General features: G+C 39.4%; 4 protein-coding genes across 6 annotated transcripts; 1 reads left to right on the top strand and 3 right to left on the bottom strand.

Moving 5' to 3' along the window:
- Positions 1 to 1,022: 1,022 nt before the first annotated feature.
- LOC105084163 (histone H2B type 1-C/E/F/G/I) lies at positions 1,023 to 10,149 on the bottom strand. Its single transcript, XM_074348213.1, has one exon. The coding sequence runs from the start codon at positions 1,887 to 1,889 to the stop codon at positions 1,509 to 1,511; it is 381 nt and encodes a 126-aa protein (XP_074204314.1). The 5' UTR covers positions 1,890 to 10,149; the 3' UTR covers positions 1,023 to 1,508.
- A 565-nt stretch (positions 10,150 to 10,714) lies between these two features.
- On the bottom strand, positions 10,715 to 16,549 carry LOC123611639 (histone H2B type 1-C/E/F/G/I). 2 transcript variants are annotated; one of them, XM_045509664.2, is made up of 2 exons: positions 16,160 to 16,549; positions 10,715 to 12,843 (listed from the first exon to the last, which is right to left on the bottom strand). In XM_045509664.2, the coding sequence occupies exon 1, from the start codon at positions 16,547 to 16,549 to the stop codon at positions 16,169 to 16,171; it is 381 nt and encodes a 126-aa protein (XP_045365620.1). In that variant the 3' UTR covers positions 10,715 to 12,843; positions 16,160 to 16,168. The 2 variants fall into 2 exon arrangements, with proteins under 2 accessions (XP_045365620.1, XP_045365619.1); XM_045509663.2 differs by having other exon boundaries at positions 10,715 to 12,408.
- A 1,071-nt stretch (positions 16,550 to 17,620) lies between these two features.
- LOC105084162 (histone H1.5-like) lies at positions 17,621 to 19,316 on the bottom strand. The gene has a single exon (XM_045509655.2). The coding sequence runs from the start codon at positions 18,254 to 18,256 to the stop codon at positions 17,621 to 17,623; it is 636 nt and encodes a 211-aa protein (XP_045365611.2). The 5' UTR covers positions 18,257 to 19,316.
- Positions 18,101 to 22,425, top strand: LOC105084161 (histone H4). 2 transcript variants are annotated; one of them, XM_074348215.1, is made up of 3 exons: positions 18,101 to 18,240; positions 19,455 to 19,516; positions 20,219 to 22,425. In XM_074348215.1, exon 3 carries the CDS (start codon positions 22,057 to 22,059, stop codon positions 22,366 to 22,368), a length of 312 nt encoding a protein of 103 aa, XP_074204316.1. In that variant the 5' UTR covers positions 18,101 to 18,240; positions 19,455 to 19,516; positions 20,219 to 22,056; the 3' UTR covers positions 22,369 to 22,425. The 2 variants fall into 2 exon arrangements, with proteins under 2 accessions (XP_074204316.1, XP_074204315.1); XM_074348214.1 differs by having other exon boundaries at positions 20,170 to 22,425.
- Positions 22,426 to 23,820: the final 1,395 nt, after the last annotated feature.

Below are 23,820 nucleotides of genomic sequence, written 5' to 3'. Positions count from 1 at the left end.
TGAGGACCGGACTTTCCAAGGCCTGTGGCCATAGCACAGAATTTCTAGTTTTGTGCGGTGGGGTATCATCCAAAAGCTGTGAAGAGAAAAAAAAACAAAAACAAAACAAAAAAACCAGGGTGACTCTGGAATGGAAACAAAATTCACTATGGATGATGGAGTGTAAGTATTAACTTAAACTAAAATCAAGGTAATAAGAAAAGTTGAAATTCCATTGTAATTTGGTAACCTGAAAAATATAGACTTGTTTCTTTGTGCTTATTTTATTTACCTTTTTGAGACAATAAAGGGGAGACCAGATAGACTAGCCGAGTAGGCTGGTTAGGAGTGTTTCTCAGGAACAGTGGGAGCAATTCTTGGGTGTCTTGATATTTCCATTTATGAGTGAGATGCCCTCCACTGAACCTTTTCCACCCAACTTCCTGAAGGAAGCCCCTACATTGCAGTTTCCGGAGAAATAATGGAGCGCCTGACTCAGTCTCCCAGGGTTTAGTCTCTTGGGCACTATGTGATCACAAACCTCAGAATTCAGCCCAAGACCGTTAAAAGACATCTACTTCCAGGGTTCTTCCTGTCTGCCTCCTGAACTGGCATTGCTTCATGGTTTCTGAACTGAGCAGGGAAAGGGGAGCTGGAGGCAGGAGAGGGGGATGGGCTCAGAAGAGACTTCCCAAGAGAAAAAGAAAAGGGTGGTTAAGAAGGGTGAAGAGCTGACCTTTATATTATGTGACCACACAGGTGAGAAGACAGTTGGTGCTGAACATTGAAAATTCTGTGAATTTTGTAGGTTTAGCCTGCAAAACGTCAGTAGAGTGCGTAGAGGAATGTAATCTTCAAAAAAAAAAAAAAAATCCAATGACAAGAGGTTTTCAAAAATTTAGTAAAGTGATAAAACGACAGTAAAAATTAATAACTGCTGTTCCTTTACTGGAGAACTACAGCCAATATATCAGGTTTGTAAAGAATCTTAAAATACTTAGCCAGGATTCGAAAGCCCTAGGCAAAGGGCTGGGGGAGTGAAAAGGAATTAGATCCACACAAAAGGACATGAGAAGGCGGGAGATCCGCAACATCAGAGAGAGGAAGTTCCGCTTTTGAAGAGCGGGAGATTCAAATGTTGTTCTGACCTATTAGACGCTACAAGGTGGTATTTTTACCAAAAACATAGACGAGAGTTTCCCGAAGCTCGCTAACAGCCCACAGAGCATCTGTGTATGTTCCATAAAGGTGATCATGAAGTCAAATAAGTAGGGGTTAGTGCTAGGACGTCAGCCCATGTTCGCTTACGCTGCTAGGAATCCTCGTACACGGGACGGTAATCAGAAAAATACGCGAATTTGCCCCCCTGAGAACCGTTAACTTTCTAACTGCATTTTAAGTGCTACCTGTAACAGTGATTGGAAGCCTAGCTTTCAGGAAATACCACTTGCTAGTGCACAGCTCTTACTGTGTAAACGTGAAGTGGCTCTAAAAAGAGCCTTTGGGTTTGACCGTGCCTATGAACACATTTACTTGGAGCTGGTGTACTTGGTGACGGCCTTGGTGCCCTCGGACACGGCGTGCTTGGCCAGCTCCCCGGGAAGCAGCAGGCGCACGGCCGTCTGGATCTCCCGGGACGTGATGGTCGAGCGCTTGTTGTAGTGCGCCAGGCGCGACGCCTCACCCGCGATGCGCTCGAAAATGTCGTTGACAAACGAGTTCATGATGCCCATGGCTTTGGACGAAATGCCGGTGTCCGGGTGAACCTGCTTCAGCACCTTATACACGTACACCGAGTAGCTCTCCTTGCGGCTACGCTTGCGCTTCTTGCCGTCCTTCTTCTGTGCCTTAGTCACCGCCTTCTTGGAGCCCTTTTTCGGGGCCGGAGCCGACTTCGCTGGTTCAGGCATTTTCAGTCGTTCTTTTTCGTAAACAAAATGGTGTCTGCTTTATCGGCTCCGGCCTATTTGTAGGCAGTATTATGCAAATGAAGTCTTTGCTTCGCAACTGCTGATTCGTTCATTTATCGATACGTTTGTATGCAAATAATAAACTCGAGATCTACTCTCCCATTGGATATATCATGAGACAGTTTTCCAGCAATCAGGCCAGCTACTTTAATCTAGTTAACCTAATTTGTGAATTCCGAGTCGTTCATAATAATTCAGATTAGTTTGCTAAATTTAAAAGCTAGAAGTCACTCTCCGCAGTATTTTGAAATACCAAAGAGGCAGAGCTCATTCACTGGTCAACTCTCAGATTTGCAAGGCCCTTTGAAACTCCTGGAAAATCTGTACCTCTTCATTTGAATCCAGACTCTAGACCAGTGACAGGGAAAGGAAGAAATAAGCTATCTACGGTCATCCAAACAATTCCGAAGACAGTGTTTCCAACTGTATCCAAAATGCAAAACTATAGTGTGAAAATATATGTCAGTGATTAAAATTACGTGGCTTGAAGGGAGGCAAGAAAGACAAGAATTTCATAGCCAATACGCTGCAGTGCTTTGTATTGGAAACGATCATATCATACCCAGTTTATCCACAAAAGTGGATGAGAAATTGTTCTTCCCTATATCTAGTGAAAATATCAACAAAACAAAAGAAAACAAAAACCACAAAGCAACTAAAACAGTAGATCGTGTTGTTTAACAGCTTTATTTACAATTTACTATTATCACTATTAGAAACCGGCTACTTAGCTAGTTCTTCCATTACCATCTTTCATTTCTGTAGGGAGGTGTTTCCCCTGAATTTCACTTTGATGTTTGTAAGACTTTCTAGACTGCCCCACCTTTCAGTTTCCCCTGCTGGCAGTAAATTCAGGGCAGCAAGTTGCATGCGGCAGGCTGGCAACTAACAAAGGCACAAAGTAGTTAATTTGTTTTTCTCACTTTGGTATTGAGGAGGAAATCTACTGAAGAATTATTCAACCTCTATATTTTTCCTTATCACCAATTTAGCCCATGTAGCAATGTTTGGAATAATAGATAACATCCTTTATATGTATTATATTATTTAATCATAAAACCCTACCTGATTTTTTCCACCCTCCGTTTAGCAAAAAAGGAAAGGAGAGGATATGAGACAAGGCCTTTACCCCAAATCCCATGTAAATTGTGGAGCCAGAATACTGATTTAAGCAGTCTGGCTTGAATCTGAATCCTTTATAAGTCTCCCACTTGCTTATGGTAGGCTGTTTTAGGAAAAAAAAGAAAAGTTTGTTGTGGTTTCATCTAACTTTAGAAGCATGGAAAATAGAGCATTTCTTAAATGACTGAAAGAGACTGTTAAAAATGAAAACAAAAACAAAAACAAAAAACAAACAAACAAACAAAAAAACCCCTTGATTCTATGATATACCTAGTCTATGTAGGAAGAGGAGAGAGAAAAATGAGAAAGAAAATTACAAGATTAAAGAAAAAATGGCAAAGGCATAGGGAGAGAAAGAGAAAAAGACCCAATGGAAAAAGAGGCAGAGGGGGAAGAGTGGGGCAAAAGGAGAAATTTATCTGGAGAATGAGACAGTATTTTGGAGAGACAAAATATAGATAAAGCAAATCATAGAGAGAGGGATTCAGTGATTGCTATTAGCTCTATCTATTTTTAGTTGATATTAGCTTCACAATATCATCTACTTAATAATTTACTAGTTGAGAGTTTGATGTATTTCCATTATACATAAAGTTGAAAACCACTGATTAAGACCCAAAGCTGTAGAGTTAAATCAATATCCAATCATTTTGGGTTTGATTTCTCTAAATTTACACATATTTCAGCCACCCCATGAAATTTCACCCCAAAATTTCTGTCATAGCACTTGTGTCAGTGCCATTTACCATGATAATATATTACAACGAGCATATAATGAAGGTCAAGGTGTGCTGGAAGTCAAATTTTCTACTCTCTTGGGCCTCAAGATCTACTGGGAATTGAATCTTTGGCCATCTTGGTGCTCATTACTGTGTTATTCTTTTAATAGGTGTGCCCTGCCCCCTTCCCTCCTGTCTCAAAGGAAACAGGCAACTAATTTAAATGTAGTAATCATCAATAGAGGCTATAACCTCTACACAGGTGAACAGATCTATATAACATTGAAGAGTGGTGAGGACTGACCCAAACTAAAGTGTTTATTCCATACCTACGTGAATTTAGTAATAACACACAGTGTACAGGGCAAAATAGTCCATGAGTTGTTTTAAATGAAAAACAGATTCAGACTTGGTAAAGAGAGCCTTTTTTTAAAGGACTGTTGATAGGAGGTGAAAGGGACTACTGCATATGATCATTAAGCTTCTATTTGGCTGAAGCCAAAAGGAATTTCCTTCTTAGGGAAGAGTAAACAAGACTAAAAAAAAATTGAGTATGACATAGGAAAAGTGGGATGAAAAAGTGCCTTGATGAAACATTGGTAAAACATGTTTTACCTCCAGGCCAGCCAACTATCAGAAGGGACCCTTAAGAAGGGATGGTAAAGTGGCTCAGGCTGAGGGTGGGTCAAAGTTCTAGGACCTGGGGGGATACAGAAAATGTAACTAGGTTTTGGTTGACAAAGTATATTGCTCCCATTTATCAGTTCAGGTTATCAGTTTTGAGGCAAAGAATGGGAATTTAGGGGTTCCTGTGTCTTGCCTTGTCCTAGGTAGACAAGGAGTTGTTTTTTAAATTTAATTAATGTTTTTAAATGGAGGTACTGAGGATTGAACCAATGACCTCTTGCAAGCTAAGTAGGCACTCTACCACTGAGCTATATACCCTTCCCACCAGGAGTTGGTTTTTTTGAGTCTTATCTAAGTCACAGGGGGAAAAGGTGGTTCCTTGCAATAAATCATTTTTGGAACACAAAAAGGGGGAGAATTTCTTTAATAATCACTATTTCCCACGACACAAGGCTCAGATTAAAGGTCAATATTGTTTGTTATAACCAAAGACATCTCCTTTAAATCTTGCTGGGTCTGATGTTTAAAAAAAAAAAAAAGTAAAATAATAAACACATTTGGTTTTATGTTAAGTGTATTATTAAGTGAAATTAATGAACTATAATAATTATTTATAGAAATATATGTTGGAGAACATGAAAATTGTCTGTCTAGGCAAAGCTCCTGAATCCCAATTGTTCTAAACTCCTCTGAGGCAGTGATCATTTGATGATGAGGTGAAAGGTGTTACCTGGACCCCAGGATTGTTAATTTTAAAACAAAATTGACTGCTATTCTCTTAATTAAATACATTTCCCCATATAAATTCTCTCCAGACCCAAGAACAGTGATTTCTTTTTTTTAGGATTACAAAAAATGTAACTCCAAAATAATGATAGATATTAACTGAAATAATGTATATTTTGCTATATGATTGTGATCACATGGGAGTTTTATACGTTGTCTTTTCTCTCTCAGAAAAGTATATGCTAGAGTTCTTGCAAAGGTACAGTAGTTTATCTTTTAGATGTTTACTTTTTTTATAAAGCAAAAGAATATGTGTAATAAAAATATGCATTAAAAGTGCTCCTCTTACTTGATTTGAAAATAAATCATGGATAGATTCAAATAAAAGAAAAGAATGAGAGGAAAACATGCCTGGGGAATGGTTACCTAGAGCAAGTTAGCAATATTAATATCAGACACACTTTTAAGCTAAAAGTATTAGTAGGAATAGAGAGAGACATTGTAAGAAATTTTATTTCCAATACAGAAAACAAGATATTCTGGATACAAAGCCCTCCTGAAGCAAAACACCTAAAGACCAGATAAACTACAACAAAACAGTAGCACATCATTGCCCAGCTAACAAGAAACCGCGGAAAATTCCCGGAAACCTCCAAAGCAATGAAAAACCTAGGAGCTGAAACCAGAGTGATAAATACACTTGATTGGTTCCCCGAGGCAAATATCATTAACAAGATTCTGGGCTTTGTCAATTAATGTCTTCTCCTTGGAGAAGACTTAAACTAAACTCAGGACCCTTGGAGAAACGATAGGTTAGAGGAAGGTTAATCTAGCAAAGATTCCGAAGAAAACCTGTCTGTCTCTGCAGGACTGTGTGGAGGACAGAAGAAATCTGCCACTGGGATTTAACCATTTATGAAGAATCTGGGGTTTCAATGAAAGATTCCTGAAATTAGTGATACAGGTTCAGAGCGCCTCCTAGTGCCCTGTGAAGGCAAAGGCAAACCCCTTCAGGAAGAAAGCATCTTGAATTCAATTTCTCTCTATATACACAGAGTGTTTGTGATTTATTTATTCAGCAATTATTTATTGAGCACCTCTTACGTGCCAGACACTCTACTATGAACTAGGGACTACCAAATATAAGCTTATACTAAATGTTATCACATAGAAGAGGAAAACAGATACTGGAGAGTCACGTTTCCAAATAAATAAGAGTCTTAGATCCCCTCTCCTTAAGACTAATAATTTCAGATATTGAAATGATGAGAGACAGTAAAGTATTTACTGAAAGCTTAAAGAAATAAATCAAAATAGGATTATACAATCAAGGAACAAGGAGAAATAAAATAAGTTAATCAAAAATAATAAAATAGAATTTCTACAAATAAAATAACCCCTACACTCCACAATGATCAAATAAAGATCTACTACTAAGATGTAACATTCAGGACCTTGTATGCACCTGACCACACAACCAGTATGTAACTCAATAAATGGGAGACATAGGAGAATTTCAAGTTCATGATTGTAGGGCAAATTTTCAATATACTCCTCAAAAATTCACATAACAAGAATAGAAAAATGTGCATAGTTATAGAATATGTGAACACCACAATGAATAAACTTCATCTGTCTATTATTCCTGCACTTAACACATAGAGAATATCCAATATTTAAAAGCACACATTTAACCATTTCAGAAATTCAATCTTGGCTTTAGAAAAAGTCACAATAGATACCAAAGAAACAGTTTCATAAACAGTGCACTCTTTTTTCATAATCCAATTAAATAGCGATAAAAAATAATTTTTTAAAGATAGTAAAAATAAAACAATCATCCCATATCATTGAATACTAAAAGCACACGTCTAAATATCATGGATTAGAATGAAGTTCATAAGGGAAACTATTTAATATTCTGAGATAAATATGAATGAGAATAATACATGTGAAAATTGTAGGATATATCTGAAGTGGTAAGAAATTGGAAATATACAATATTAGATGAATGCATGAACACGAAACACTGAAGACAGGAACTAGGTATTTATCAAAAAAAAAAAGCTAGAAAAAGAACAATAGAATAAATCAAAATTAAGCAGAAACAATTGGACTTAGAATTCTTAGAATGTGTTGCACTCTTCTGAATGATTCCTGGTTCTTCTATTACAAGGTAGGTCTCCGCTAACAAGTAGGAAGGCCATAAATTTTTATGTGGTGCTCATATATCCATCAAATTGTTGAGCTCTATTACATCTAACTGTTCATATATTCTCATGGATTTGTACATTGACATTTTATTTTCAATGTCAATTTTTGAAATTTAAAAGGAAGAAAAAATTGAAAAGGAAAAAAATGGAGATGATCCATAAACCACAAGTTTGTTCTCTGAAAACCTAGTTATAATATGCAAACCTCTAGAAAGACTAGTCATGAAAAAAAGTGTGTGTAGGGGAGAGGGGGAAATAAGTTATAGAAATAAAAAAGGGAAATTACCTACTGAAAGGGGGATGGAAAGAACCATGAGAATGTTATCAACAACTTTTACAAAAAAAAATTAATCTTAATAGAAAAGTATAGGCTGAATAAACAAGTTATGATTAAGGAAATATGATAGGTGGTTTGAAAATATATCTCTCCTATAGTCTTGAGCCCAAAGCTTTCCAAGCACACTTAGATTTTATAGGTTTTAGTGAAATTTAAGTAATTGATAATCCTTATTTTGCATAAGCTGTTTCAATAGAAAAATAGCTATCTTCCTTTTATTCTTCGCAAGTTATGTAACTTCACCTAAACTGGACAGGAGCAACACACACACACAGATTTCTAGGAATATAACTATGAAGTGTTATTAAAGGACATGAAAGAAGACTCACCTAAATTAAGTGATGGACTATTTTTATGTTTGGAGTGTCTCAATAGGCTAAAATGTCCATAAATTTCAAAATAATCTAAAATTTCAACTTTATGTCACAAAGCGTCACTGGATTTTTTGATGGAGCACTGTCAAATTCATGTTGATGAGCAAAAATGTCAAGATGATTCTTTAAAAAATGACAAACAAAAACAAAACAGAAAAGGAAAAACATGAAATGAATAGTAGGTCTTGACTTGCGTAGGCTCTTTAAGAGGGGCTGGGGGCATCCTAGGCCTTGAGCTGCTAAAAAGTCTGCTAGTGTTTGTTCAAGTCTATATTGGCAAAGTGGAGAAGACTGCTCACATTAGCTTGTCTAGAGTTAAGTGGTTATCTTATCTGCTGTTTTTTTGGATTAACTGTTTAGAGTTATCTCGAGATAATATCTTTAGTGCAATGGTTTTTAGGTTAGGGATCCTGGAGCTAAACAGCCTGGGTGAGAATACCCTCTGCTATATATACATATATATAATTTTTTTCTTTTGCCACGGGAGGTAATCAGGTTTACTTGTTTATTTACTTTTTAATGGAGGTATTAAGGATTGAACCCAGGATCTCGTGCATGCTAAGCATGCACTTTACCACTGAGCTATAACCTCTGCGATTTATTAGCTGAGTAACATTGGGTGAATTATTTTGAGCTTTGGGTAACTCATATATCCAGATAAATTGGGGTAACAATAGTTCACAGGTGTGTTATGAAAAGTAAATCAGTTAACATCTAGAAAGCACTTAGAATTTTGGGTGTTTATTTACCATTATTTATTTAGTTATTTTTAAATAAAAAAAACTGGAAACAGGTCCGTGCTACCTGAACTCAAGGCTGCATTATCTTTTGTGGGTCCTATGCACATCTGCCTTTCTGGATCCCTTCCTCCATAAAAATAACAAAAATAATATAATTACTAAAGTTATATAAAAATCAAAGCATCAATATATTAGAACGTTTCCATCAACCTAAAAGTTTACAAATTCAAGTATCTTAGTAAGCCTCTAAAAGTACTGTGGGCCGTAGGCCCTGTGTCCACTATGCCTAATGGATGCCACATATACACGCACTTAATACTCACACAAAGTGCCCGATAAAAGTGCTGACAATAAGCAGAGGTGGCGCAAGGCAGGGCTCTTGGGGATTAGCTATGAAGGAAATGACAACTCAGAAAAAGTTGGGAGAGGAGGAGAAAAACCAGTGCAGGGGGTGAGAAGGAGGGGCTGTTGCCTTGCTTCTTGGTCTTCAGACTGCTCGGTTCTGTGTCTTTATCTGCGAATGACCCGGCGCATCGTTCGGACTCTCCGGCGTCCTGTGGTTGCCAGAAGAGAGAGGCTGCGTCGGCAGAGTCTGCGCACTAGCAGGGGCGGCCACAGGGAAACCTCGCGGGTTCAAACTGCAGGCCGGAGAGGAGGAGCGCGAATGGCGTTACCCGGTGTATACGTAACTTGCGGTTCTGCGAGCAGCGGATGAACGGGTGGCTGAATGAGACGCCCCAATGAGGGAGCCGACATTGAGGGGCGCGACGGGTCGGCCCAATGAGGGAGCCGGTATGGAAGGGGCGTGGCGGGAGGGTCCAATGAGAGAGTTGGCGTGGAGGGGTGGAGGGGAGCCGGCAAAGGCAGGGCATGTAGTGCCCACATTGTGATGTGCACCCTAGCTCGGCCGCGCGGGGGGAGGAGGTGCTCATTTTCAGTACACACTTCCAGTTTAAACTTCAATGTGTTTTTTCAGTTTCGTGGGGCTGTTTGGTAGTATCTCAAGGAAACCTCATGTCCTAAAGCACAGTTCTCCAAGTGTTATCCCTAGACCAGCAGCAACAGCACCACCTTCATAATTTAGAAATCCAAATGATTGGATCCTCCTCCAGTTGTAGTGAATCAGAACACTATGAGGTGGGGCCCAGTGATCCTTCAGGTGATTTTAGCGTACGTTTAATTTTGAAACTGCTTCAAATTATTGTGTTCCCCTTAATTCAGATGTTGAAGTGTAACCGCACAGTGGGCACAGTGATTATAGTCACTTAATAGTAACCTCAAATGATTTCTGTGAGATATCCTTGAATCTGGTTTTATTTTAATTGCACATAGTTTTTCTTTTCCCAAGATGTATACCACCCGCCCCCCCTTTCCTATGAGTGCCCTTTGTTCCAGGCACAAGAATGTCAGGAGATAAGGCTGGTGAACTCCCAAGAACAGAAGACCTTGTCACCAGATTACCCTGTACACCACTGTAATTGTATCAGAGAAGAAAGGAATGAAGCCCTGCATCTTATCTAAAGCCCTGTTCCTTGGATTTTCACTATAAAACTCCCTACCACTCCTCCCCAAACAGCCTCGCACACCTGAGGCAACAGCCCACTGTGACCCACTTTGCCTGGCAAAGAAATAAAGCTATTCTTTCCTCTTCCCCAAAACTGCCTCTGAACCTTGATTCGAAAAGAGGGTACAGGGGCCAGGATTCAGCAACAGAAGGCGACTTCTCAAACATCAGCTTAGCTACACTAAGTTGTTTGTTTCAAGTTCGTTACCAAAGCCAAATCAGTGCTTAGGCCTTATCTACTGAGAAATTAATGCCAGAAAATGAAATGAAAAATAAATAAGTTGTATGTCTAGAAGGGGGAGAGATCTTAGAAGAAGGATTTGAATCAACAATGAATGAGGCATTCCAATTATCCACAGATTTTATTAATTATAGCATCTCATTTACATACAGATATTTTGCCATCCTTTCATTCAGGCTTTCCCCAGCAAAGGTAGGTAGTCCACAGTAAGTAATGAATTCCTGTAATTAGGCCTGTTACAGAAGTAAATTCTATTTCTTTAATTCAAATATAAATACAATGAAAAAGCTAAAACACCTTGTTTATGCTCTTCCACTCAGGTAATGATCACCTTTTCATAAATCAGTGTGCAGTAAATCAGATGGATAGGATTTGGGTGGGATATACAGACTAATCAATCATCTCAGGCAGACTGGACATCATACTTCATAACTTCTCAGCCAGATTCTCATTTTCACTTTCTGCTGGCATTCAGTTCTTTGCACTTATATTGCTGCCCTGACTGAAGTAATTTAAAAAGTTTATATGTTAGGTGCCATTTTGCCATCAGCATTAATATCTGCTACACAATGAAGAGGGGTCTGTTTACATATGCTTGTATAATGTGCTACAACGAATCTCCGCTCCAGTGTTACGCACATTTTAGTCATTACTAACATGAACAGATAATGACTTAAATTATATTGAGTCAAGAGATATTCCTGAATAATGTGATCTTTGTTCCAAATTCCCCAACTACCCCACTTGGGGTGGAATTCAAATAGATCAAAAGCTTATATTGTTTCCCTTTAGTTTTTCATCTGAAGAGAATCAGCTTCTCTGATTTTCGTTTTAATTCAGTGACTAAGGAAAAGATAACAATTTCCAAGTGCCTACAAAATGTCCATAACTTTTTAAAGAGCTTTAGCTTTACACAAATGATCCCTTCTTTAAAAAAAAGGTTATAATTCTTTTAAACTTAAAAAAAATTTTTTCTTCCTAACTTTTGAGGGCGTAATTATTTATTTATATATTTAATAGACATACTGGGAGTTGAACCCACTCTACCACTAAGCTATATACCCTACGCTTCTTAAACAAATTATCTCAGTCCTTAAAATAACTCTAAGAAGTAGTGTATGATTTTTATTCTCCTTGTATAGATGAAGAAAGTGAGACCCAGAAAGGCTGAGTCACTCATTCAATTGAATATTTTCAACAATCAGCCCTGCGCTCTATCTTTATTATTACAGACTTATGTGTATTTCAATTAATTGATTACATCGTGCTGCAAATATTTACTGAGAGCGTAGTCTGTGTCTGAAACAGCCAAAGCATTAGGGACTCAGTGGCAAAAAAAAGACTAACCCTGCCCCAATGGAGCTTAACAGTCTTGAGAATGGGAAGGGGAAACAAAAAATAAACAAACTTATGTCAATTAGTTCTAAGTATAATGAAGAACAATTAATAGAGCAAGTTAAAAACGGGAAGAGAGAGGTACCATTTTACATCTACTGGTCAGAAAACATCTCCCAGATATATCATTTTAATCAATCTATTCAACTCAAAATCCAAGAAACGTGGAGCAGATTTGTCTTATACATGGCGAAAATACTAAATACATCATAAGGTCAATCCAGCCATCTTCCTCTTTATTCTTCCTGCCTCTCCCATCACAGTCCGCTATAGGCTTCTCTTTGGTCTCCAGGCCCTTCCTCTCCCTTCTGTAGTAGCAGTTTGCTTCTTCCAATCTTTTTCTGAGTCCTCCTCAATTTGTCTCACCTTTCTTTTTGTCCCATGATCCTCCTCCTTCTTTCCTAAAAAACAGCCATAATTTGGCTGGATATGTATATTGTCTTGTATTTATAAAACACAACTTAACATTCACTGTTAAAAACTTAAAATAAAATCCTAAAGCATAACTCCTTTATTTTTCTACAATTCCTGTTCTCTGTGCATGGCAGCAGATTTCATCGTTTATGAAAGGGAAAGTCAAGTGCTGTTTTCATGTCAAGAAACTGAGTTTTTTCTTCTATGTAGCACTAAATGCCCATGCCACCAACATGAAGGTGAAGAACACCTACATTCCCGCAATGTAGACCTTCACCTTTCCTAAGTCTTCTTTTCCTGCACCTAGGGTTTGGAGGGCAGTTAGGAGTACAAATCAAGAAGACTGCTGATGCTGTTCATCTGAATAAAGTATGAAAAATTGTCTTCCATCAGAAATCTCAATCTCTGGGTCCACAGGTGACCTAAATATACAAAACTATGTGATAGAACAATCATAAAAAAGCAAATAGTTGTAGAACTCAAGTTATGGTCACTGATAGATATATAGTTCAAAATTGGAAAAATAAAGTCTTTCTTATATAGTTTCTTATGATTGCATTCAGAATTAACCTTATTGAAAGAGGTTTAGCCTTTGCCCTTTGCTGGAAGGTAACTTGTAGGCCCTTGGAATACATGTTAAGAATATCTTTGTTTACCAGGAGGCCTTGAGCTAATAGGATCATAGGTCTAATAGTCTAATGGACTAGTGGAATAATATTATTCATGTTGTGGGCTTTAGGCCATGCTGTATCTGCACTACCTCCAGAGGAACTGGAGACTAAAGATCAGCCATTCAGGTGTTTTTTGTTGTTTTGGGTTTTTTTTAAACTTTTTTATTGAGCTATAATCATTTTACAATTTTGTGTCAAATTCCAGTGTAGAGCACAATTTTTCAGTTATACATGAACATACATATATTCATTGTCACATTTTTTTTTTTCCACTGTGAGCTACCAGAAGATCTTGTATGTTATTTCCCTGTGCTGCCGTTCAAGTGGTTGATTATGTGAAAGACGTAACAGAAGTCTGGACACCAAGGCTTAGGTAAGTTTCCCTAGTTGGTGATATGCATTGTGCTGTCACACATTGTTGCAGGGAGGTGTTGTTAGTGCTCCATGACTCCACTGGGAAAAGACTAGACTCTACTTCATGTGTCTCTTCCCTTTGCTGACTTTGCTTTGTGTCCTTTAGTATAATAAACCCTAATGTTGAGTATAATAGCTTTTGGTGAGTTCTGTGAGTCCTTCTATTAAATTATCTAATCCAAGGGTGGCTTTGGAGAGAACTCTGAACCCTGCGGTTGGTGTCAGATATGAGTGTAGTCCTATGGACTGTTCCTTAGATTTGCACTGTGTCACAATAGTATTAATATTACTGTATATTGTTTATTACTCAAAAATTGAGATGATTTTTTTTTGCCTCAATTGCATGAATATGGTAGTTCCCATAGGAGCCCAAGTCTGTTTACCCGCCTGTAGGTTTGCAAGGAGTGATAAACACTTTTTTGGTTCTTAGTGAAAGATAAAGGAAAATGAAAGTAGTTAATTGTAAGCTTCCTTGACAGCCTTACAAAACTGAGGGCTTCCGGTCAAAGACGACCATTATTTCCCTGAATCTCCAGTGACCATGCAGATGACTAAGCCAGAGATAGTCAATGACTATCTATTAAATGAATTAACTTATACTCTTTCAATGACTTATTTTAAAAAAAAGGTATTTCCATGGTACAATTTACTAGGGCTTTTAGGCACACATCAAGAATCTCCTTATACACTTTCATGACTCAATTCTTTAGTTTCTTCTTTTATTTTCTACTAACTCTTAATTGTTAACTTACACTTTAAACATTTTTTTCCTATTACTCAGTCATCAGTTTCAATATCTGTATTTTAAATAAATTTTCATGTTAGCTTTTTTTTTATCATAGTTCATTGCTCTTGGTCAAGGTTACTTGTTTCATGATGTGTTTGGTTAATTTTGGTTGTGAAACTGCTTTCATTTTCTTGTATATTTATCTGTGGAGATTGATTGAGACCTAAAATGAAACTTATTCAAGAGAGGACTTGTATTTGCTTTTATCAGGTGCTCAGGGGCGCCAAACCAGTCGGGGTTATCTCTAAATTAAATTCTCAGCCTAGGTGTTTTGAATCCCTGTGGTATTAATGCTGAAACAAGTTAAGTGTGAAGGCTGGCTTATAGGCCAAATTCTCAGTGGTGGAATCTACTTGTTCAGCACCAAGGGTAGGGCAGATTTTGCAATCATTTGTGGTGAGTGTGTGTTTATTTCTAGTTCATTTTGGTCTAGTGTCTCAGCTTCAGTGGGAAAGAGTCCTTATCATGCTCCCCACCACGGACAGGCTTCACATAACACTCTAAAAATCAAAGCTCAGGTTTGGGTGAAAGCTAGCTGTGGTGCTTGAGGTTTCCCTGGGTCAAGCACCTGGGAATGAGAGTTCCTTATTTCATAGTGGCTCTTCACAGTGTTTTGTAAATTTAAGTATTATTTTGGATTTTAATTGTCCATCCAAGTACCCACTTGCCCTATTATGGAAAATCTATCCCCGTGATCCAGAGCACCTGTTTAGGGTTCTCACCTTCTCCCAAACCCTAGGGTTTCTAAATTCATTCCTCTCTTAGACAACAACACCCCCTTTCTAAACTCTCCACCTCAACCAGCACTTGCCTCCCTTTCCAGCCTCATCTACTTTGCAGTTTTCTTGGTGACCTCTGACCACTGATTCCTTTCCTCCAGGCCACTCCCTCCCAGCCCCTTTTTCGAGATTCCAGAGATTTAACTTCCCCACAAATCTGTTCCAGCAGCGAACACCCTTAAAGCTATCCTACATCGTGCAGCAAAACCACATCCAGCCAGAAGGGGCTTTTCTTCCCTTTCTACTTCCTCTCCTCCCTCAATGCTCGGGGACATCCGGGAAAGAGGAAACGGTGCTGTAAAGGGGGCGTCAGTCCTGAGTCAAGACATCTTAACGGATTGAGGAGTGGGTTTCTGTCTTGTAACCCTGAGGACCTTAAATCTGAATGCTACCGAAGAAGGACTATGAATTGAATAGGACTTTCAGAGAATGAAGGTAAAGTAACTGATAGGATTGACTGGAAGTCGTGTCAAAGAAGGCTTCCCGTTCTTATCCCTCGGTGTCTTTAGGATGGAGCACAGGCTCCTTCCCCACCTCCCCCACCCGCTGTTCAGAGCCTCAAGAGGAAATCGGACCAATTTTCAAGAAAGCAAACCAGAAAACCCTTTATAATTATTTCTGTGAAACTTCACAGTCTTTAGCCTTTTTTTCACAAACAATGTCTATACGCTTAAAAAAAGAAAAACGGAAAAGAAAAATTCTAAGCAGAATGAGTTGATCGCCAAATCCCGGATCAATGGCAGGATCAACATGCAGACCTATACACGGAAAGGAAAGCTGTACACTTGAAATGGCATTTTCAGTGCAAGTTAATTAATATCTGGCTATGTGATACTACATAATTCATGGTTTTATGTAACTGTACTTGCTTATAGTGAGCGCGCAGTTTATGGCACACATTGGCTAGGTTTCCTACAAGCATTTCCTACGCAGGTACATTACCAAATTAAACAATGGTGGCAGAGCTTTAAATTTGGCAGGACAAATCTGAAAAGTCGCCCATTGGAATAAAAGAATTACAACTCACTTAATAAAAACATATACGGTTCTTAAAAGAGCCTTTGAGATTAGGTGTAAAAACGCTTACTTGGGAAGTTTATTTGGAGCTGGTGTACTTGGTGACGGCCTTGGTGCCCTCGGACACGGCGTGCTTGGCCAGCTCCCCGGGAAGCAGCAGGCGCACGGCCGTCTGGATCTCCCGGGACGTGATGGTCGAGCGCTTGTTGTAATGCGCCAGGCGCGATGCCTCGCCCGCGATGCGGTCGAAAATGTCGTTGACGAACGAGTTCATGATTCCCATGGCCTTGGACGAGATGCCGGTGTCCGGGTGGACCTGCTTCAGCACCTTGTACACGTACACGGAGTAGCTCTCCTTACGGATCCGCTTGCGCTTCTTCCCGTCCTTCTTCTGAGCCTTGGTCACCGCCTTCTTGGAGCCCTTTTTCGGGGCCTGAGCGGACTTAGCCGGTTCAGGCATTCTGGCGTTAAAAGTTAACACTATCAATGCCAACCCCTGGAGAAATAATCATCCGCCACGATGACCCATATATTTATAGATGTGGTATTCAAATAAGGTTAGTAAGATTTCGCTCGTGATTGGATTAATTTTACTGTAGCGTCACAAATGAGGAATGTAAATAATTCTTCAGGTCTACCTTTTCATTGGCTATTTCTTTTCTTTGCTTTACCCAATCAGAGGGCATAGAGTAGGCTAGTATTGCTAGTATACCCACAGCTAGTATAAATAGGCTTTTCAAGCAATTGCACTGTTTGTTTCATGGCAAGCAGGGACGTTTAAATAACAGCTTAGTTTTCCATGTGGCCGGAGGCAATTTCTCTGTTCCCTTGGAAAATTTCCTACATTTGGTCTCGGTCCCTGCACCTAGGGGTCATGTGATATACAGCTGGGGTGGGTGGGCAGGCTGTTTGATAAGCGCATCGTCCCTGGCCCTGAGCAGTTGACCTTCCGCAACCACCACCTCTGGCCTTTGTCATCCTCTTAAAGCTCACATTCCCTAATCAAAAGTCCCGGGAACTTCTGTTGCTTGTAAAAAACAACAACAACAACAACAACAACAACAAAACCACAAAACCCATTGTTTGAGAAATGAGTACGGTGGTTCCTCTTTTCTACTCCGAGTAAGTAGTTAAGTAACACATCTAACATCGACAGATTATAGTGCTTGGGAAACGGCGAAAGCGACAGCACTTTTGTCCCCAAATCTTTCCTTTTTCGTAAAGCCAACTGCTACTGGCCCACTGAACACTTTTTCTCAGGGCTCCAGAATCGGAGACAAGGTAAACTTTAATGTCCAAACCGATTTCCCCGTCCTTCTATCCCCGATAAGACAGATTCTAAAAAAAGCGCCTACCCATTTCGGTGCAGGCGCTGCGTAAGACCCATTTCTCAGGCCATTCTTCAAGGCCCGCCCCTCACTGGCGACCTTCTCACAGCCACGCCCCCTTCTAGAGTGCAACAGCTCATTTCCTGAGCTCTTTAGGTGGCTCTGAAAAAAGCCTTTAAGGTACTCAGCTAGTTTTAATTTTCTTACTTTTTTTGGGCCGCCTTTTTTGGCTTGCCTGCTTTAGGCTTGGCTACCTTGGGCTTGTGAGCTTTGGCCTTGGCTGGGCTTTTAGCCACCTTCTTTGGTTTGGCTGTTTTCAGCTTTTTCGGGCTCTTGGCCACTTTCTTGGCCCTGGAAGTCGTTACTGCCTTCTTCACCTTCTTGGGGAACTTACTAGTGCTTTTTTTCGGGGTAGCCGCGCCCGTCGCCTTCTTGGGCTTCTTAGCTGCCCCAGCAGCGTTAAGTTTGGCTGCTCCCGCTTCCTTAACCTTAGGCTTAGCCTCCCCGTTGGCTGTCTTCTTGTTGAGCTTAAATGAACCCGAGACGCCAGTACCCTCGGTCAGCACCAGGGTGCCTTTGGTCACCAAGCTCTTAAGTCCTAACTTGATGCGGCTGTTGTTCTCTACATCGTAGCCGGCGGCCGCGAGTGCCTTCTTGAGCGCAGCCAGGGACACGCTACTGCGCTCCTTGGAAGCGGCGACAGTCTTGGTGATCAGCTCCGACACCGGGGGCCCGGAGGCCTTGCGCTTCGTGGCAACGATGGATTTACGAGCTTTTTTCTTCACAGGAGTCTTTTCTGCAGGAGGAGCAAGAAGTGCGGCAGGTACGGTCTCAGACATTATTGTTGGTCAAAAGTAGTAATAAAAAAGGAAATACAGTCTCAAGAGTTGAGTAGCCTGGTCCGGGAGTGTGTGTATATATAAACACAGAGCCACTGCCCTCTGATTGGTTCCCAGCTGACTTCCAGCTTGACAGCAACTTAGTCTAAGCTCTGCCCCTGAGTTGTGTTTGTTACAATTCAGGAAAGCCAAAATATTAAAATTTCCTGCTTAGGAATCACGCCACTTATATTCTATCATGAAACAGGACAGCTCAAGGTTTGAGACCTTCGTAGTTTCTTCCTCCAGTGTTTATCACGTCGGTCCCAGCCTTTTTCAAAAGCCCCTGACATTCCTAGAGATTCACAGGTCAGGAAGGCAACTTTTTGATTTTCATTTAAAATAGAAATTCTTCCCTTTGTGTTTTCAATAGCTTGCTTTCCAGTGACATTCTACACATTCTTGGATTTCCATCCGTTCAACAACTGCTTGGTTCTCATTGAGATTTACCCCCAAAATATGCTTCATATGAGGAGAAATAACACAGGCTGTTTCAGGATTTCTCTACAACAGCTATAGTAAAGGATCCTTGGAATAACAGCAATTTCTGATAAGACAGGTTATTGTTTTGTCTGAAAAAGCTTTATCATAGCTCCTTGTGAGTATTTCGAGTGTTAGTTAACTGGGGAGCTTCAATCTTTCAAAATTTGTTTAGGAAAATGTCAAAAGCAACGATCAATGATGCTTTTGACATATTGGTTGGGCCTGTTTTGCAATAGCTGATGGCAGAGGACTTCCAGGTAAAGATGTAAATGAGAGTTGGGCCCCTTTATGGGTTTAAAAAATTCTTTTATTTACATTGACTTTATCAGGGAGGATCAGTTATTAAAATATTCACCAGCTCTTGTGTACAGAGGTCTGTCATTGTTCAGGAAGGTAAACTTTACCAAAGCTTTCAAGTAACAGAATTAAGGAATATACACATGTACAACACTTTCACACATGCTTATACAGAATTTCTTTAAGAGAGAGAAATTTAAAAGCAAGTATGTTTTATATTCACTACTACATTTCTTACTTAAGCAAGGATATAAGTTTATAGGAAGCATTATAGCTTATGATTTATATTCAGTGGGAAATAGACTGATGGTAGAAAGTCATTTTTTTTTCACTCTGAAGCTATGTTTTTTTTTAAAAAAATATTATGTTTATTTTGAAGCATGTTTCCCTAGGACTATGGAAAACAGAAATGCTGGGAATGGACAGAACAAAGCCCAAGAGGTAAGGGTTTAATACTCCTCTTTGGTCCCATCAAAATCAACAAATGACTGATCACTTCATGCAGTACATTCAAGTTAAACATCAAAACATTAATGAACATTAATAAAAATTAAAAATTAAGAGCAATTGAAATGGATGATATGAGAGGAGAAATCAGTTCAATATAAACATTTTTACTTGGAGTGTATATTTACATGTTATTGATTCATGCATTCCTAAGCTAAAAATGACCTTAACTCATTATAGTTGGTTTTCTGCAGCAACACAAAGGAAGAGTTATCTCTTAGGCATCTAAGTGTAGAGAATCTTCATGGTATCGCCCCATTCACCTTGACATGTTCACCTCTCATGTGTATGTTGTGAAAGACTCCTAAGCTAATAACAGATGTATATTTTTACATATCTAGAGGTTATTCGCCTCACAACCTAGGAGATTTCTTTCCATTGTAAAAACTGGAGACTGGGCTTAATCCCTAGAAAAATGTCACTGTATTCCTAAGGGAAGAGTGAAAACTCAGACTCACTATTTCTCCAAGAAAACTCTCTAAGAGGAAGAGGAAATGACCTCTTACTATTCATAAGTGGAGAAAATTGTTTCCATTTACCCTTAGCTCTATCAGAGTACTTTTACTAATATGTCAGTTTCATTCCAGCATTCATGGAATTTCCCAATGTTTCTCTCTGCACGTTTTTGAAACCCAGCATCTTTCCAGACTTTCAAGATCCTGGAGAAGAGGGATTCTTAACCATTTTTGTACCATGGACTTCTTTGTATGTGTGATAAAGTTTATGAACTCCTTCCCAGAATAATGCTTTTCAATGCTTAAAATAATATACACAGGATTATAAAGGAAAACAGTTATATAAAAATACCATCGTCAAATTTAACAAAAATCCAAATTAGTGAAGTATTAACATGTGCTTCTTTATTAATATGTTAAATAATAAGATTACCCATATGACCATAAATCACCACATTTTAGGAAGAGTAATATATTTAAACAATATTTTGAGACATTGACAGCTGTGATTACAACGTAATAGAACAGAGCATGGGTCCTGCCAATCACCCTATTTGTTGACTACATTTTCACAAGAGGAGGAAACACTAAGATCCAATTGGAGTATAGTAAAAATAAAGATGGAATTTTTGTTCTATGTAAGTTTCCAGATGCTCTGAGCCCATCTATATATCCCAGGTTAACAACTCCATTGTAGAATTTGTTTCCATGCACTGTAAACTCATGGAAGAGCTTTGATGAACAGGGTCCTCCTTACCATGGAGTAAAAAGCAAAATCTATCCAAAGTCGGCTGAACCTCAAGGGAAATAATGAGAAATTAAATCTTTATGTATTTATTATTTTGAGGAGTTCACAAAACAAGCGTTTTGCAAATTAAACACTTGCTTAGGCTCCTCACTTTAGAGGGGTGAGTACTGAAGGGAGGAGTTGAGAGCAGCCACAGTAGTACAATATTTCATAATAAATGTTGTTGAGTAATTGCTTATTTCCTGATATTATTTTAAAAATTTTGGATTATCTCTTAAATTTAAGTGCTCTGTAATTTATACCTTCCTATACATCTTTTGGAGAGGGAGGGTTAGTTACATTTAATGTACTAATTTTTAGAGGAGGTGCTGGGGATTGAACCTAGGACCTTGTATATGCTAAGCATGCACACTACCAATTGAGCTATACCATCACCCAACATCTTTGTGCACATTTAAAATGAAAAAAAGAAAAAAAAAAAAGTATAGATTGCCCAAAGTCACAGGCTAGTATGTGGAGCAGGCTATCTCCAGAACTTGACTGGTCACTGTAATGCCAAGTGGTTGGAGAAATAGAATGTGGTGACAGATACAGTGCCAGATAAAACCTGTCCATAATTAAATACACAATCAAACCATAAATCTTAGACTTCCAGTAGAGCAAGGTTCTTATCACTTTGGGATATACATATTTATAAATCTCCAATGTAGCCCTCAGTGACTTTTAACGTTACTTGATCTCTCAAACGTTTAACTTTATATTCTCAGCTTCCTCAGTAGGGTTATCCAGACAGTGTGATAAAGAGCTCTGCTTAGATAACGGAACAACCACACGTGGATAAAACTAATGGAAAATTAAACAATAAATATAGGATTTCTTTAAAACCGTGTTTAAAGAGTTTTGGGGACAATAGCTTGTATTAACTATTTCATATTCTGGGAAATCTGAAGAACAAGCATCGGGTTTCTTTATGGAAAGTCTATGAATTATTGCCCTATTTAATGGCTTCACGTATTGTATGAATACACAAAAACACGAATCCACGTATAGGAACCTTGATTAAATTTCACTTCCAGGATCCATTGTCGCTTTAGGCGCCCCGCCTAGTCACTACGGCTCTGAGCAAGGGACAAATAAACGAAGGGCTGGACCGACTGTGGTTCCCGCCCCTGCTTTTGCTGTTTTCAAACAGGTCCGTCAGGCTACTATAAAAGCTCTTAGTGGCGCTGCTGAGAGTACTACACTCGGAGGTTGATAGCTGTGGTTTCGCCATGTCTGGACGTGGTAAAGGCGGAAAGGGTCTTGGAAAAGGAGGCGCTAAACGCCACCGCAAGGTGTTGCGTGATAACATTCAGGGTATTACTAAGCCCGCGATCCGGCGTCTTGCTCGTCGTGGTGGTGTTAAGCGTATCTCTGGTCTCATCTACGAGGAGACCCGCGGGGTGCTGAAGGTGTTCCTGGAGAACGTGATCCGCGACGCCGTCACCTACACCGAGCACGCCAAGCGCAAGACGGTCACGGCCATGGACGTGGTCTACGCGCTCAAGCGTCAGGGACGCACCCTCTATGGCTTCGGCGGCTAAACTACCAATCGCCCCGCTTCGCACGGCAAAACCAAAGGCCCTTTTCAGGGCCACCTATCCGCTCACTTAAAAGAGTTAACGCTTTGTTTTAGTTTTATAAGAAGGTATTTAAACAGGTAAGTACTGTCGACAACCTGCAAACTTAAACGTGATTTACGTATGTTTCAGGCCTTAGCAGGTTTGCACTTAATCTATAGTCGGTTTGGCGTATGTGCGATGTATTATCTTTAGAGCAAGAAGGCTAATCTATGGTGATAAAACTATTTTGCACAACTGTTAGCGAAACCCAGCTGGGAAGTTTTATGGAAGACGAGGTCAAGTCTGGTGGTAGAAGATCGGGAAAAAGAACTAATGTAGACACTCTTCAGCTAAGGATATTGAAAAAAACCTGTTAAAAGTCACATGATAAAGAGGACCTGAGAAAGGGGAGGACTGGTAATGCTGAAGACAGTCAAGTTCTACCAGAGAAAAGTGTGAGGTCTCCTCTTGTTTAAAAGTGGAATGGAGACAGGCTGACTTATTTTTCCCATTCATCCAGAGCTACTGTTTTACAATCAAAAAGAACCTATTGATGCATCTATGTCTGGTATAAGTATGCCGGTTTATGTTTACCAAGTTATTTTGGTTCTATCTTGAGTAACAGACTTAACTACAGTCAATTTTGAAATACTCTAATAAACTGGTTGCGTGCCACATACCCTGACAAAAAGGCTGGAGTGAGCCTTTCAAACCCAGGTTTTCATGATTTCCAGTCTTGTTCCCTTCACAGCAGAAAATGAGGCAAAACAAGCAGTTCTCAAGTGCATTACCCGTTTCTTGTTACCTGTTGTAAACTGTCTACAATCTCTCAGGACTGTCAGCCTGCCACTGTATTCTTTAGTGTCCTCAGAATGGGTTTTATTCTGTGAAAAAAATCTTAGGTTATTGTAGTACAACTGGCATTTTTTCAACTAAAACTTGTTCTCTTTGTTGTAAGAAAAGGAATACCTGGACAGATAACTCCCGGGCCTGAAGCAATATTTCTGGCTTATCTGAGAGCAGGGGTGAGCATGTGGCTACCTGCTCCCTAATAAGCATAAGTAGAAGACATTCCCAGGCTTTCGAGCCTTCATCTTTCTTGCTGCCTTCTATGAAGGTGTTGATACTGTCTGGTCCAGTAGAGAACTTCAGGCGCTAGGGATGGCAGAACAATGATGGAAGGAACAACAGATCCCGATCAGGAGGAGCAGCGCTGCACCACAGAGCTGGACTGATCACAGTGGATCTGTTCCAAGTGACAAGACTTAACTGTCTTTAAGCTAATTTACTGTTGAGCCTCTATTATAAGAACTAAAGTTTACCATACCAAGTATGTTTTTTTCAACTCATTTTTTTCAACTCTTTCCATGGTGTTCCATGCTAGAACACAGAATAAGGGCTCGTTACCTGTTAGGGATGTGGAATATCCACATG

Source organism: Camelus bactrianus, chromosome 20 (genome assembly GCF_048773025.1).
Source record: "Camelus bactrianus isolate YW-2024 breed Bactrian camel chromosome 20, ASM4877302v1, whole genome shotgun sequence".
In the NCBI taxonomy this organism is placed as follows: domain Eukaryota; kingdom Metazoa; phylum Chordata; class Mammalia; order Artiodactyla; family Camelidae; genus Camelus; species Camelus bactrianus.
Note: the sequence above shows the minus strand (reverse complement) of the source record. Positions and strands in the feature narration are given on the sequence as shown.

Excerpts from the sequence above, each read along its gene's own strand:
- LOC105084163 (XM_074348213.1), bottom strand. The coding sequence starts at position 1,889 with ATGCCTGAACCAGCGAAGTCGGCTCCGGCCCCGAAAAAGGGCTCCAAG.
- LOC123611639 (XM_045509664.2), bottom strand. The coding sequence starts at position 16,549 with ATGCCTGAACCGGCTAAGTCCGCTCAGGCCCCGAAAAAGGGCTCCAAG.
- LOC105084162 (XM_045509655.2), bottom strand. The coding sequence starts at position 18,256 with ATGTCTGAGACCGTACCTGCCGCACTTCTTGCTCCTCCTGCAGAAAAG.
- LOC105084161 (XM_074348215.1), top strand. The coding sequence starts at position 22,057 with ATGTCTGGACGTGGTAAAGGCGGAAAGGGTCTTGGAAAAGGAGGCGCT.